We start from the raw sequence: 14,888 nt of genomic DNA, 5'->3' as shown, positions 1-14,888 counted from the left end.
TAATTCACTTAAGTGTTTCAAGGACAAAAGTACATATATTTAAGTATTTTTTTCTGTTGTAGTGGGGACAGTAACAAAGGGTACTCTCTAATATTTATATTTATATGTGTGTGTAGCTCACATAATTTAATGTAAACGTATGCATTGTGTCTGTAATAGAATAAATAAACGTGTCAAAAACGAATGTTGACATTATTGAATACATTTCTATATCTTCCAAACTATAGATTCCAAAATATTTTTTACAAATGAGGAGTACCAAGATGGTTTCGTGGTGGCTTCAATACAGCTCCCCTGTACGTCATCCAGGGTTTCTACACATCGTTGGCATCAACCATAGGCTTTTGATTGGTTGGCGGTGTCCTCATGTCGCCCAATCGGAATCTTTTTGTTTCGCCCTCCCGGAAGTAGCTACATTTCAACCAAATTGCAACATGGCGACACCCATGCACAGAATTATTGCCCGTCGGCAAGCGTAAGTTTGGTTATTACTAAAATGCTTAAGAATTTTGGTGTTCTTACTCGATTCAGCATATTTTGTGATCACCGTGTTTACTTGGAGCAATAAGTAATGTTGAGGTGCGAATATATGGCTAATTAGTTAACAATAATATTATTACTGAACGCTAGTTAGCCAACGTTAACTAGCTACTGTAACGTTACCTACAACGTTGTTTGAGATGTGGGCAATAATGATGTACAAAGTTAACTTATTAAATGGTTACATTTAATAAATAGTATATGTTTATTTGGCTAACAAGTATAGATATACTGTCTGCACGTTGGATAGCCGACACATAAGTTAGCTAGCGCTAACGTTAGCTGGGTAAAAGCGTCCTTATGCTTCGCATCCGAAAGGGTCGTGTATTTATGACTAAATTGTAACGTTTTGGTTTAAGCAAAGGTTTTTTTCTGGCTGTTCGTAGAAGGGTGTAATTGCGGCTTGCAATTTGGGGCGTTTGGAATCCCCATTATATCTGGGTGAATGTTTAAGCTAGGACAGGTGTGGGTGCTCCAGTACAGTAGGTGGCGCTAATGCACAATGTTAGGCAGGAACTATGACATTTTTAGTAATGCTTTTTCTGATTTAAAAACTAGTTAATTGCATCTTTTTACATATTTTTTTTTACCTTTATTTAACTAGGCAAGTCAGTTAAGAACAAATTCTTATTTTCAATGACGGCCTAGGAACAGTGGGTTAACTGCCTGTTCAGGGGCAGAATGACAGATTTGTACCTTGTCAGCTCGGGGGTTTGAGCTTGCAACCTTCCGGTTACTAGTCCAACGCTCTAACCACTAGGCTACCCTGCCGCCCCCTCCATCTGCTGTGGAGCCCAGTTTCATATACCATATGGCCCATCTGCTTGCTGTAGTTTTGAAGTAATCATGAAAAAACAGGCCGCATTTTTCACCCTGCCAACTCCTATTAGTTATTATTATCGAGCACCAACTCGCTTTCCTGCGGTTCTGTTAGCAACTTCCCTCGCAGTAAGGTTGGTAGAGCGTTGGGCCGGTAACCGAAAGGTTGCTGGATCGAATCCACAAGCTGACAAGGTAAAAATCTGTCATTCTGCCCCTGAACAAGGCACTGTTCCCCAGTAGACCTAATGGTAAATAAGAATTTGTTCTTAACTGACTTGCCGAGTTAAATAAAAAAAATAGAACACTGGTACACAGCGGTGAGCACGACATGTATAAGTTATGCGTAGTGGGCGCAGAATGTAATACTTGGTCAGCAGATGGACCCTACTGGTTTGTGCACTTTCTTTAGGCAAGCTGAAGTTTGGTAGCCAAAACCTGCGCCCCTTTGTCAATATTAGGGATTTTTATACAACTTTTTTTGCTTGAGAAATCCTGCACCAAACATCTTAGATGTAAAATTGTGTGACAAAGAACTGCTCGGCAAAACCAGAACTAAAGAAATATATAACTTTTAAAATCTATTTTGAGGAAGCGTATACTGGCTACGGCGTCTCAAGAGTGACACAGTAATATTGAAGCTTTTTTCCCATTTTTCAAGTGAATGTCTTGAAGGAGTGTGCGAGTCAGACGTTCACTTTACCTAGCCATGTTCTGCTAGGAGCAAACCGAACATAGTTAAGGCATCCGCATACTAACATTAACTATCTAGCTAACTTGCTTGCTAGGTAACTAAAAGTCTGAGACAAAATATCCACATGAAAGTATTGTTCACCTGACTATTCTCTGATGGAGAACAATCCATTTGAAATCTGAATAAATAAAACAATTCACACAAAGATGTCCATCCTCTGGTGATTTAGGATATACAATTGTCATGGTGTGCTTTGTTCAATAGCTATTGGCGAGAGAACTGAATTTTCAATGTAAAACTAACTTTACTTCAGTACCAAACCATATACGGTGCACCAAACCATATACAGTGTATTCAGAAAGTATTCAGACCCTTTGACTTTTTCCACATGTTACATTACAGCCTTATTTGAAAATGCATAAAAAAAATAACATGTCTCTGCAATCTACACACAATACCCAATAATGACAAAGCGAAAACAGGTTTTTAGAAATTTCTGCAAATGTTTTAAAAAACAAACCTTATTTACAAAAGTATTCAGACTCTGCTGTGTGACTTGAAATTGAGCTCAGGTGTTCATTTGTTTATTACACCCAGCTAACAAACTACTCGGAAGAGACTACAAGGACACTGCTGACTTGCAAAACAACTAGCCAAAATCTAAAACAGAACTTGACCTTGACTAAACATCAGCCCGTTACCATGGTTACCCCATGGAAATTTAGTTTGAAAGAAGTGTGCCTTAAAAAGATGCAAGTCTCTTCAAACCAGTATGTTGAATACAATATTTACACTGATTGCTTGGGACAACATTTGGTCTGTAGTTCGGGTAGGCTCGGCCATATTGTTTGTTGCGTGTGAGGAAAAATATATACAGACCAGCATTCTTAAGGTCGGGTCAATAACGCTTCCCTGTGAAAAATAAGTTGACATCTAGTTAGTTCAACAATGACTTGTAATGGGGCTGTTCGTAAAAATGCTGAGCCTACATGTTAGAGACAAGAGTGTAAGCCTTTCACGCTCAAATCCTGAGGCTAACCCTGGTTTGCAAGTCAATAGCCCTTTCCGTATAGCCTTTTCCTAAAAACTCAAGTACAACACTAGTGACTGGGGAACAGGCATAGTGCTTGAGCCAGCAACTACCTGTGCTACATTGGTCTCAAGATCTCTTAACAAAGGCTTTAGAGAGTCAGGGAAGCTACTCAATTCTTCTGAAAAAGTGTCCCGACTCCACTTATTCTGATTTGGCCCAAGCAACTGCAGTGATTATCCAACTTTTGCTACCATTGTAGTGAGTGCCCAGGTTCCATTAACATAGGGAGGGGGTGGGGTGTACACTATGTTAAAGTCTACCTACAGTTATAAATAACTCTTACTCATGTCTCTTTTTCAAACAGGGAGGCAAATAAACAACATGTTCGGTGTCAGAAGTGTTTGGAGTTTGGACACTGGACATATGAGTGTACTGGCAAACGAAAATACCTTCACAGGCCATCAAGGACAACAGAAATGAAAAATAAACTGAAAGAAAATACAAATAAACAGGTCAATGCCACAGGGTAAGTCAGCCACAAGTATGTACTGGGTGACTGCTGTCTAACTAATAAGTCAGCTTGATAGAAGATCACTTTTGAGTTCGGAAGATGTTAACACTGTGGAAAGTCACCTTGGTCGTGTCTATTAGGGAGACATTTTTTTGGAAATGGAGAGGTAGGCCTACTACTTGAGCATTTCCAATAAGAAACATTTATTTTCTATTGCAAAAACATTTACCCTAATGAACGTGACCCTGGTGTCTACCATTTGATGTGACTTTTGAATAGGCTGCATAGTCATGATTTTGATGACTTCAAATCTGTATTTTGTGGCTACAGTCTACTGCAATAGCCTGAGCTTACAGATGGTTTGCTGTTTGGTTACAGCGGTAATTAGTCTGTGACAGTATTTACAAGGCTATTACTGTAACCCAGCCTCAACTGTCTAGTACTGCTATCTAGAGGAGATGCAGTATAACGTCATCGGGAGTTCATTTCCTCTGTACAATGATTCATAAGTGTTGCCAAGTCTCTCTTCACTTTTATTTTCCCCTTGGTTGGTTTAGAATAATCTTTGGAATTTTTTCAGCCATGGCATGTTGTAACTAACTCAATCTCTATTCACTATTCAGACCAGGAAAGGAAAGCTCCAATGAGAAAAAAACTAAGAAGAAAAGGTAATTGTCACAGCGTCACCTTTTTAGCTCTAAACCCCATAATTGTTCCAACATTATGACTGTTGTAGATACACTTAGCGAAAAAAGAAAACAGACATTTTTCAGGGCCCTGTCTTTCAAAGTGAATTTGTAAAAATACAAGTAACTTTACAGCTCTTCATTGTAAAGTGTTTAAACACTGTTTCCCATGCTTGTTCAATGAACCATAAACAACTAATGAACATGCACCTGTGGAACGGTCGTTAAGACACTAACAGCTTACAGACGGTAGGCAATTAAGGTCAGAGTTATGAAAATTAGGACTTTAAAGAGGCCTTTCTACTGACACAAGATTGGTACATCTGAGCATCACACCTGCGGGACAGGTACAGGATGGCAACAACAACTGCCCGAGTTATACCAGGAACGCACAATCCCTCCATCAGTGCTCAGACTGTCCTCAATATGCTGAGAGAGGGCTTGTCGGCCTGTTGTAAGGCAGGTCCTCACCAGACATCACCGGCAACAACATCGCCTATGGGCACAAACCCACTGTCGCTGGACCAGACAGGACTGGCAAAAAGTGCTCTTCACTGACGAGTCATGGTTTTGTCTCACCAGGGGTGATGGTTGGATTTGCTTTTATCGTCAAAGGAATGAGCGTTACACTGTACTCTGGAGTGGGATCAATTTGGTGGTGGAGGGTCTGTCATGGTCTGGGGCGGTGTGTCACAGCATCATCGGACTGATCTTGTTGTCATTGCAGGCAATCTCAACACTGTGCGTTACAGGGAAGACATCCTCCTCCCTCATGTGGTACCTTTCCTGCAGGCTCATCTTGACACGACCCTCCAGCATGACAATGCCACCAGTCATACTGCTTGTTCTGTGCGTGATTTCCTGCAAGACAGGAATGTCAGTGTTCTGCCATGGCCAGCGACGAGCCCGGATCTCGATCCCATTGAGCACGTCTGGGACCTGTTGGATCAGAGGGTGAGGGCTAGGTCCACCCCCACCCCCAGAAATGTCCGGGAACTTGCCTTGGTGGAAGAGTGGGGTAACATCTCACAGCAAGAACTGACAAATCTGGTGCAGTCCATGAGGAGGAGATGCACTGCGGGGCGTCAGGTAGCCTTATGGTTCGAGCGGTGGACTTGTAACCGAAAGGTTGCAAGATCGAATCCCCGAGCTGACATGGTAAAAAAAAATCTGTCGTTCTGCCCCTGAACAAGGCAGTTAACCCACTGTTCCTTGAAAATAAGAATTTGTTCTTAACTGACTTGCCTAGTTAAATAAAGGTTAAAAAAACTGCATTACTTAATGCAGCTGGTGGCCACACCAGATTCTGACTGTTAATTTTGACCCCCCCCCCCTTGTTCAGGGACACATTATTCCATTTCTGTTAGTCACATATCTGTGGAACTTGTTCAGTTTGTCTGTTGTTGAATCCTATGTTCATACAAATATTTACACATGTTAAATTTGCTGAAAATAAACGCAGTTGGAGTGAGGACGTTTCTTTTTTTTGCTGAGTTTAGATCTGAAATGGGTAGAGCATAGTCCACTCGACACACTTCTTAAATATGCAGTAGAGATCTAGGCTATGCCTGCAATATGCCTTCTGTAATGTATTCAATATTCTGCTTATGTAATAATGGTTTTGTAAATTGTGCCACTTGCTTTCAGGTCAAAGGATGCAAGTGGTGGTGGTAGCAGCAGCAGTGACTCTGACAGCTCTTCCAGTGACTCATCGTCTGACAGTAGTGACTCCTCAAGCTCTTCGTCGGACGACAGTGACAGCAGTAGTGACAGTTCTGACAGCTCTAGCTCCTCTTCCTCTAGCAGTTCAAGCAGCTCGGCCTCTGATTCTTCAGAAGGAAGTGATTCAGATCAAGGTCCTCCCAAGAAGAAAAAGAAGAAATGAAAAAGATTTATATGTATTGTGTTCCACCATGACATTAACCTGAGCTCCACTCTGACCCTCTAGCTGTTCAGGAGTTGTCTTACGAAGCATACGGTGTAAATTGTAATGAACAAGCAGCAGGTTTGGGTAGGTTATTTTCTGAATGTAATCCGTTAGTTACTAGTTAATTACCTGTCCAATTGTAATCTGTAATGTGATCTGATTAGTTTTGGATTCATTTCTTAAGAGGCATTTAAAATGGGGATCCATCAAATGCATTTCGTGTGTCATGGTAGTGTTCACAAGTCAAGGACCAGACTCGCTCAGGTGGAACAAACTTAAACTTGTGCATTTTTTTCAATGCTAAATTGAATGTCATTAGTTAGGTTTCCATCCAATTGGCAACAGATTAATGCCAATATTAAAAAAGCTGCATAAATAACATTTCTGCATTCTCTCAGCAGAAATGTTTCCATCAAATGGACTTTTTGTGGATAAAAGCCTGTGTGTGATGACGTAGTGCACATAAATTACTCTTGCAGTTAAATTCCCATGTACCGAATAGAAAATACAAGTTAATGTTTTTCCGTTGAATTTTCAACTCGTCTGATAGTTTTGTCAGAAACAATATTGAGTTCTATAGCGAATGTGCGCTCTAGACAAGAGCTTGCAATAGAGTTCAGGTGTAGCCTATATGATGAGACTATTATGGACAAAAGAGCGAGATTATTTTAATTTGTGAAACGGCAATCAAACATCGGTCGTCATGTCACCAGAATAACACCCTCGATATTTATTGAAAGGAGCAACAGGCTTATCACCTTGTACTTTCACCACCCTGTGAAGTTCATCACACATTTAAAAAAAAGTAATAATCTAGTAAACTGCATGTAACCTAGTAAACTGCATGTTTTCCTGAGTCGTAATGGGAGGACCACACACAATATCATTGCGTGACTCCAAGTTTACTTAGATATAATGCTTAATTAATCAATAGTTGCACATAAAAGCGCCATTTCTCACACAATGAATTTTGCAGACCCAAAAAGACCCCCTCCTTGTCTAGCGTATTTAGCTTTGTTGACATTTTGGAAGTTTATTGACAAATTTGCTGTTTACATGAGCCTGTCGTGACTTTTTTTTGGTACTTTACTGGAAACCTGCTTAGTGAGAATAGAAAGGTGTCAACGTCCTTTCAGAATTTAGAAGTAATCCAAGAAGTAATCTAGTTTTTCAAAAGGATCTGTAATCCGGTTACAATATGTTTGCTGGTAACGTAACGGATTGGTTAAATTGTTTTTAAATTAAGATTGCATTTAACCGACTACATGTAATCTGTTACTCCCCAACCCTGACAAACAGTGAAGAATTTTGTATTTACCAGAATGTGTTCTCTCTCCTGCATTTCTCCTTTGTACAGTCAGTGAAGAAGTGTGGTCATATCTCAACTTAGTTTCAAATCAGTTTGATAATTGGTCTAGATTTAAAAATGTGCATTTTACATAACCTGCTGTACTTCCTTCTATTGCTTTTGAGTGACACTTCAAATGTGCAGTTATGTAGCTACTGAAAGATATGTAATGCATTATTTGGAGGGCCTGCAGCATTAGATGCATTGACCCTTTTCACACTATCATGCTAACCAGAACTGTACTGTACTGGCTCAGACGTTTTCTTTTCATGTTGTTTTTCTCCCAGTACGATTCCCGAAACAACCAGCCCAGTACAACTTGGATCTGGTTATTGATTAGTTTTATTATTAAAACATGTTTTACCCCCAGATGATTATAAACAGAAAAATGTTATTGACTGTTGATAAACTGCCATTTTAGGAATTTAGCATGGACACTGTTTGGCACAGCCAAACGGTGATCATGCCAATGAATCCCCCTGCCCCCCTGTTAGTTGTGCTTTTGATTTGTTTGTTACCTAGTGCCACATCCTTTAATCATTTTTGAATAAATTGGCAGTTGCAAGTGTCTTCACTTGTTGGTATTTTTCATGTTTGTTTTTTTTCTCAGATGGAACAAAGTCAACCATTTATAGCACTAGAGTACCTTGGAAAGTATAGTAAATTGTATGCACTGGTGTTACCCTTACAAAAAAAAAAGATTGCAGTTTTGCAGCTGCAGTAAAAGTGCAGTAACTGCAGTCAACTGGTATTTTTGGATATAGTAATTGCAGGATAACTGCAGTTGTACTGCACTGTAACTACAGTTACACTGCAAAACCACTAGTAAAAAACTGACTGCAATATTTTTTTCCGTAGTGGATGGCAGCACTGTAGGGCAATCGAATGTGTGCCCGGGCGTGGGGCTAATGATAGAGAAGTCTGGGGTTGTGTTTTCCCAAAGGAAGGGCCAGGTAGTGTAGAGGGTAGTGAATGGATCTCTTGGTGTAACGGCTAAGGTGTTGGGATGATAGTCCCTGGGCCCAAGTTAAAGTCCCAGTTTGTTACCCCCAAATTTTCTGCAATATCATGTTGTAGCAATCTTAAATAAAATGGCTACAATTCCGTAAGGCAGTGTTTCCCAACTCCGGTCCTCGAGTACCCCCAACAGCACAACTGATTCAACTCATTTAGGGCTTGATGATTAGTTGACAAGTTGAACGAGGTGTGCTTGTCTGGGGCTACAACACAAATATGTGCTGTTGGGGGTATTTGAGGAGTTGGGGAACTGCAGTAATGTGTTGGAGTGATCAGTCCTGATCAGGCCACCCCTGGGTAAATATACTTTTAATCTGTGATCTGAGTATGAGTCCTGATCGGTGGGATGGCATTCCAATGGGCCTAAAGGTCAGAAAACATAACACAAGTTGCAAAACATAATGAAGCCTATGACCTGTTTGAGGCCAAAAGAGAGTGATAGGAATAATGTGTGCTTCAGTAAGGTTGGTTTCTGAGCTTTTATAGCCATGGTTATCAGCTGTACCACAGAAATGGAACGTCAATCACAGAAAACAGATGTGGTGGCAGCTGCAGAGAAGTACTTGGGTGTATGAGATTTTACTGTAGATGGGTTACAGGGTGTTTTGAACGATTTTGTCCGGTCAAATAGGGCTAAGTAGGGGAATAGTGGTGAGTTTAAAAAAAATGAGTGTAGGGTTAGTTGGTAGGGCAACTCACCAATCATACTCCAGTACAGTAGGAAGCGGTGTATGCAACACCTTTCAGTTGGTTGCGACCCGACAACAGACATTTGAAGAAGAAGAAGACGCCTGGGTCAAATGATTAAATTCGTTGAACGCATTCAGAATAACTTCCTTTTAGCAATTTTATTGTCTGATTAATTAATTCATTGATGTATCTATTAAAAACACAATAACAATATGACTTTCTAAAAATAGTATTCATGATCCGAATCCTGAGAATACGCCATGATCACGTGATCAAGTTTAGGGAACCGAATTCATCCCAGCTGCTGGCTTTCATGCATCTACTCATCGCTGCCTAGTTAGGCACCTTGCTAGCTTTTGTTACAAAAATGGATAGAAAAAATAATGACTAATTATTTTTGCTGTTATCACAGCAATACTTGATAGAGGATGTAGCCTGTTCACACGTTTTGAGTGTTTTTACTATTATTGTTAAATTTTTGTCGGGTCCATTTCGTTAACTGGAAAGTGGAAAAGACAAAGAGAAAGGGCTTTCCAATAGCTATAATGGTTTGGGCCTAAAAAGAAGACAAGAGGTAATAAACAACTAACATTAGTTAAAATGTTTACTGTTATATACTAGTTAGCTGTTATGGTAACAATTTATTTGCATTGCAATTTAGCTATTGTGTGTATATGAAAGGTGGCTAGGTTGCCAGTAATATCGAGCAAGTGGTAGTTACTATTAGCGAGCAACAGGATATATCTAGTTTACGTTGTACGTCGTTAGCCAATGCTAGCAAGCTAATTACCAATCCATGGTCACGTCCCATTGAAAGTTTTCGTACCGTTGACAATGTTATTCAAATGTTAACATTTGTTGACAGAATCAAGTCTTTTTCCGACTTTTTAAGGGGCAAATATTTAATTTGCACTTGTGGTTACTGTAGTTAACTAGTTGATATGTAAGTTTGCATGGAAGCTTGGGACAACTAGCAAGTTGGCTAACGGTATCGTTCATGAGTGTTTTGTCAACTGTCTGAAGCCGCGAGTCAGACATTCAGCGATAATCTCTGGTCATTTTTATTTGTTAGTCGTTGAACATGTGATTAAATAAATTCACTTGTTTTATTACAGCAAACAAGTTAGACAGGAATGTGTCCGAAGTAAATTAGTATTTTTTTGTTGTAATGTTTACAACTAATAAAAGTCAATACTTTGAATCTGTCATTGCAACAAAAAACAATATAAAAATCTATCAAGGCACTCATCAGCCTTTGCCTGTAAAAAAAAAGGATTGAGAACCCTCTCTGCCTAAATGACCCACTCACTGGGTGTTGATACACAAACGAATCAATTTTTCTTTGAAGTTATTTTTCTCTGATTTTTATATCAAACCAGACCAATGCATGATGGCATTACATGCATCCCTGGCTTAGTGGTCATGTAGTACTATACTCTTAAAAAAATGTTTTTGGGGTTGCCCTTTACATGAGCACTGCTGTAACAATAATCATGTGTTTAGTTATACTTTCTTCAATGTGAACCCCAGTGTCTTCACTTATGTCCCATTTAATAAATAAAAAAAAAGCAAAACGGAGCTAAATATCTTAATTTTTCTCCAACGACTGTTGACTTTCTGGGTCTAGGAAGCCATTTTAAGTGTTACGGTGGGGGAAGGGCAGCCTCAAGTTTTAATAGTTGCTACATAATTACACATTTCACTGAGACATGCCCTCTGGTGGCAAGCATAATTCTTGGTACAGTAGACAGTAAGTTTTAATCGTTTTTCTTGTTTCAATGTAAATAAGTGGGGCAGTTTTCTGTTTATCAACAAAATGCAATAGATAGTATAGAATAGATGGTGTATAATACAGTATATACATATGAGAAGAAATGTGAAATATGTAAACATTCTTAAAGTGGCATTATTAAAGTGACTAGTGTTCCATTTATTAAAGTGGCTACTGATTTCAAGTCTGTAGTTAGGCAGCTGCCTCTCTGTGCTTATGATGGCTGTTTAACAATCTGATGGCCATGAGATTGAAAAACAGCTTCTATCTCTGTGCCAGCTTTGATGCACGTGTACTGACCTCGCCTTCTAGATGGGTGAACAGGCTGTGGCTCGGGTGGTTATTGTATGTGATGATATTTTTTACCTTCCTGTGGCATTGGGTGTTGTAGGTGTCCTGGAGGGCAGGTAGTTCCCCCCCCCCCCCCCCCCCCCCCCGGTGATGCATTGTGCCCTGTGGTTGTGGGTGGTGCAGTTGCCGTACCAGGCGGTGATATAGCCTGACAGGATGCTCTTGATTGTGCACCTGTAAAAGTTAGGGTTTTCGGTGAGAAGCCAAATTTCTTCAGCCTCCTGAGGTTGAAGAGGTGCTATTGCGCCTTCTTCATCACACTGTCTGTGTGCGTGGACCATTTCAGTTTGTTGGTGATATGTACACCGTTTTAAGTTTGCTCAGTGGTGTCAGCTAACCTAACTGTTTTGAGGCCAAGTGTGAGCTTCTCAAGTGTGCCTTTACAGCTGAGTTATGACAGACATTTTTAGGGTATTGTTTTATCTGGTGGTGAGTTAAGGATTATTCAATCCTTGTAGAGTTTGTTTTAACAAATGTCATACCAGCAGATGGTCTGTCAGTGAGTGAATGTAGTCTAAATGTGTTTTTTTTTTTTTTGCAAGAATGCACAGGGCAAGTCATCCATCCAAGATAGCCTAAACATAGGTTTGTCTAAGTTTTTGCTATAGTTATTTGTTTTTACATCTGTAAGCTTAAATGACGGGTTTCAGGTTGGAAATAATATTGTTATTTTTCTCTCTGCGTTGTTGGGAAGGGCCCGGCCCGCAAGTAAGTATGTCACTGTTACATGCTGAACACACCGGCTGTGTTGCTAAAGAATTGTACACATGTTATTAAATCAAGTCTTCCAAACTGCTCGTGCGCGTCAACAAGCGTCTTGGTTCTATTTTAGATGCTTGGCGTGCTGCTAGTCAAATCAAATTGATTTATATAGCCCTTCGTACATCAGCTGATATCTCAAAGTGCTGTACAGAAACCCAGCCTAAAACCCCAAACAGCAAGCAATGCAGGTGTAGAAGCACGGTGGCTCGGAAAAACTCCCTAGAAAGGCCAAAACCTAGGAAGAAACCTAGAGAGGAACCAGGCTATGAGGGGATGGCCAGTCCTCTTCTGGCTGTGCCGTGTGGCGATTATAACAGAACATGGCCAAGATGTTCAAATATTCATAAATGACCAGCATGGTCAAATAATAATAATCACAGTAGTAGTCCTTCCTCTCCCATCTCCTTATTGGTTTTTAGGAGCATATACCCACATGGGTGATTGAAAGATGAACGAGGTCCACGCTTCAGTCCAGTTGGTTGCAGTAATGCACTTTAAAGTTGGTTGCCAACCACCATATACAATTCACAGATGACTGAATTAGGAGAGATTAATAGAAACTAACTAGGTTTCCCCTTTTCTGTGGATTAATGTTCAAAGTAGAGAACACATGACTTTGTGACTCAATGGGTTGATATTTGTCAAAGGTCCAGAAAAAAAAGACCTTGTACACTTCAGGTAAAATAACAACTCAATGGTTCTTAGGACAAATAAGATAGCAACAGCTAGCTAAATGTCCATTAATGTTTATGTGTTATGGCCTGTCCCCAAATTAAATATAGTTGGTTCAGAGTTTGTTTTGGTATTTCAACCAGCGTGTCCTGATCGCGTCTGGTGCATATAGACAAATTCCACATGCACACATGCAGAGCTGGCTTGGTCATCATGTTAGTCTACACCTGTCAGATTCGATTTGATTGCAGTCAAGGGTTGATGAAACTGCAGATTTGGCCTACCGGGTGGCAGCAAAAAAGCAGCTTCAAACCCCCGTCTCTAAAGTATTCAGACTAGACTATTAGTCAGACTCTTTAAAAAAAATTATATATATATTCCTACCAAAACCATCACCTCAACCTAGATGCATTGCTGTGCATAGGCTTCTTTATTTTTATTCAGACTAGATTATATTCGTATATACGCTTGATGTACAAATCATTAGGAACACCTGCTCTTTCCATTACAGCATTCACCTGGTTAGTCTATGATCCCTTATTGATGTCACTGAAGGGGAGAAGAGTGGTTAAAGGAGGAGTGTTAAGCCTTGAGACAATTGAGACATGGATTGTGTGTTTATGCGATTCAGAGGGTGAATGGGCAAGACAAAATATTGAAGTGTCTTTTGAACGGGTTATTGTAGTTGGTGCCAGGTGTCAAGATATGCAAAGTTGTTGGGTTTTTCATGCTCAACAGTTTCTCATGTGCATCAGAAATGGTCCACCACCCAAAGGACATCCAGCTAACTTGACACAACTGTGGGAAGAATTGTAGTCAACATGTGCCAGCATCCCTGTGGAACGCTTTTGACACCTTGTGGAGTCCATGCCTAGAGTAGTTGAGGCTGTTCTGAGGGCAAAAGGGTGGGATGCAACTCAATATTAAGAAGTTGTTTCTAATTATTTACCTTTTATTTAACTAGGCAAGTCAGTTAAAAACAAATTCTTATTTTCAATGACGGCCTTGGAACAATGTTTTCTACACTGTGCATTTTACGAACAATCAAGCCTTGTCAATTGGTTTTATGCTGCATACTGTAGGCTAGTCATAGGATAGTAGTTTGAGGCCCTTACATCACCAATGGCAAGCTCTTGGTTAAACTAATAAGCCATCAGCTGCTTCATAAGGGCTTTTCCGGTCACAGCAAAACATATGCTGCTCATTGCTTCATGAGCTCACCAGCCCATGATGCAGCATTTGTTCCTTTGGACTCTGGATACAATAAAGTTGTATGACAGCATATCATGCAAGCTACATCATAAAGTCTAGGCCTACTACTTTATGTTCAAATGTGACATGTTGTCTCTGGCTAGATAAGGCTTGTTTGAGCTGTCTGTTTAGTGAAATGACAAGAACAATCAGAGGTGGGTTTTGTTAAAGGGCAACTTTGCCACGTAACATTTGGGTTGTTATTATGAAGTATTTGATGTCCTACACAGTTTTAGTGTAATTGTGTGATTTCATGTCTATTGACTGATGAGCGATTAGCAAAACTGGAAATGGCTGATCTGTGATGTTTTCATGTAGGATCCCTGAGGTGACTAATAAAATGAATTCTGGCCAGTCGTTTTCAGCTAGCTATCTATCTACACTGCTCAAAAAAATAAAGGGGACACTAATAACACATCCTAGATCTGAATGAATGAAATTCTTAAATACTTTTTTCTTTACATAGTTGAATGTGCTGACAACAAAATCACACAAATTATCAATGGAAATACTGTAAGCACAACCCCCACCTGTGGACGTCGGGCCCTCATGGAGTCTGTTTCTGACCGTTTGAGCAGACACATGCACATTTGTGGCCTGCTGGAGGTCATGTTGCAGGGCTCTGGCAGTGCTCCTCCTGCTCCTCCTTGCACAAAGGCGGAAGTGGCGGTCCTTCTGCTGGGTTGTTGCCCTTCTACGGCCTTCTCCACGTCTCCTGATGTACTGGCCTGTCTCCTGGTAGCGCCTCCATGCTCTGGACACCGCTGACAGACACAGCAAACCGTCTTGCCACAGCTCGCATTCATGTTCCATCCT

At 40.3% G+C, this 14,888-nt stretch overlaps 2 protein-coding genes across 3 annotated transcripts in view; both read left to right on the top strand.

The window, feature by feature from the left end:
• The first annotated feature begins 351 nt into the window (after nucleotides 1-351).
• Nucleotides 352-8,132, top strand: LOC109873027 (zinc finger CCHC domain-containing protein 10-like). The gene is made up of 4 exons (XM_020464519.2): nucleotides 352-475; nucleotides 3,451-3,612; nucleotides 4,221-4,265; nucleotides 5,931-8,132. Exons 1-4 carry the CDS (start codon nucleotides 435-437, stop codon nucleotides 6,166-6,168), a joined length of 486 nt encoding a protein of 161 aa, XP_020320108.1. The 5' UTR covers nucleotides 352-434; the 3' UTR covers nucleotides 6,169-8,132.
• A 1,422-nt stretch (nucleotides 8,133-9,554) lies between these two features.
• The window catches only part of LOC109872743 (AF4/FMR2 family member 4-like), a 30,078-nt gene continuing 24,744 nt past the window's right edge, over nucleotides 9,555-14,888 (top strand). For both annotated transcript variants that reach the window (XM_031807890.1, XM_020464045.2), the window contains exon 1: nucleotides 9,555-9,839. The gene's annotated coding sequence lies outside the window, so the exon portion shown is untranslated. The remainder of the gene's footprint in view (nucleotides 9,840-14,888) is intronic.

This window comes from Oncorhynchus kisutch, linkage group LG28 (assembly GCF_002021735.2).
Source record: "Oncorhynchus kisutch isolate 150728-3 linkage group LG28, Okis_V2, whole genome shotgun sequence".
Classification (NCBI taxonomy): domain Eukaryota; kingdom Metazoa; phylum Chordata; class Actinopteri; order Salmoniformes; family Salmonidae; genus Oncorhynchus; species Oncorhynchus kisutch.
The sequence above is the reverse complement of the archived record's forward strand: the minus strand, read 5'-3'. Positions and strand labels throughout refer to the sequence as shown.

Bases quoted from the DNA above. Each gene is read 5' to 3' on its own strand.
- LOC109873027 (XM_020464519.2), top strand. From the start codon at position 435: ATGGCGACACCCATGCACAGAATTATTGCCCGTCGGCAAGC. The intron at 476-3,450 runs GTAAGTTTGGTT...TTTTTCAAACAG, and splicing joins ATTATTGCCCGTCGGCAAGC to GGAGGCAAATAAACAACATG. The intron at 3,613-4,220 runs GTAAGTCAGCCA...TTCACTATTCAG, and splicing joins AAACAGGTCAATGCCACAGG to ACCAGGAAAGGAAAGCTCCA.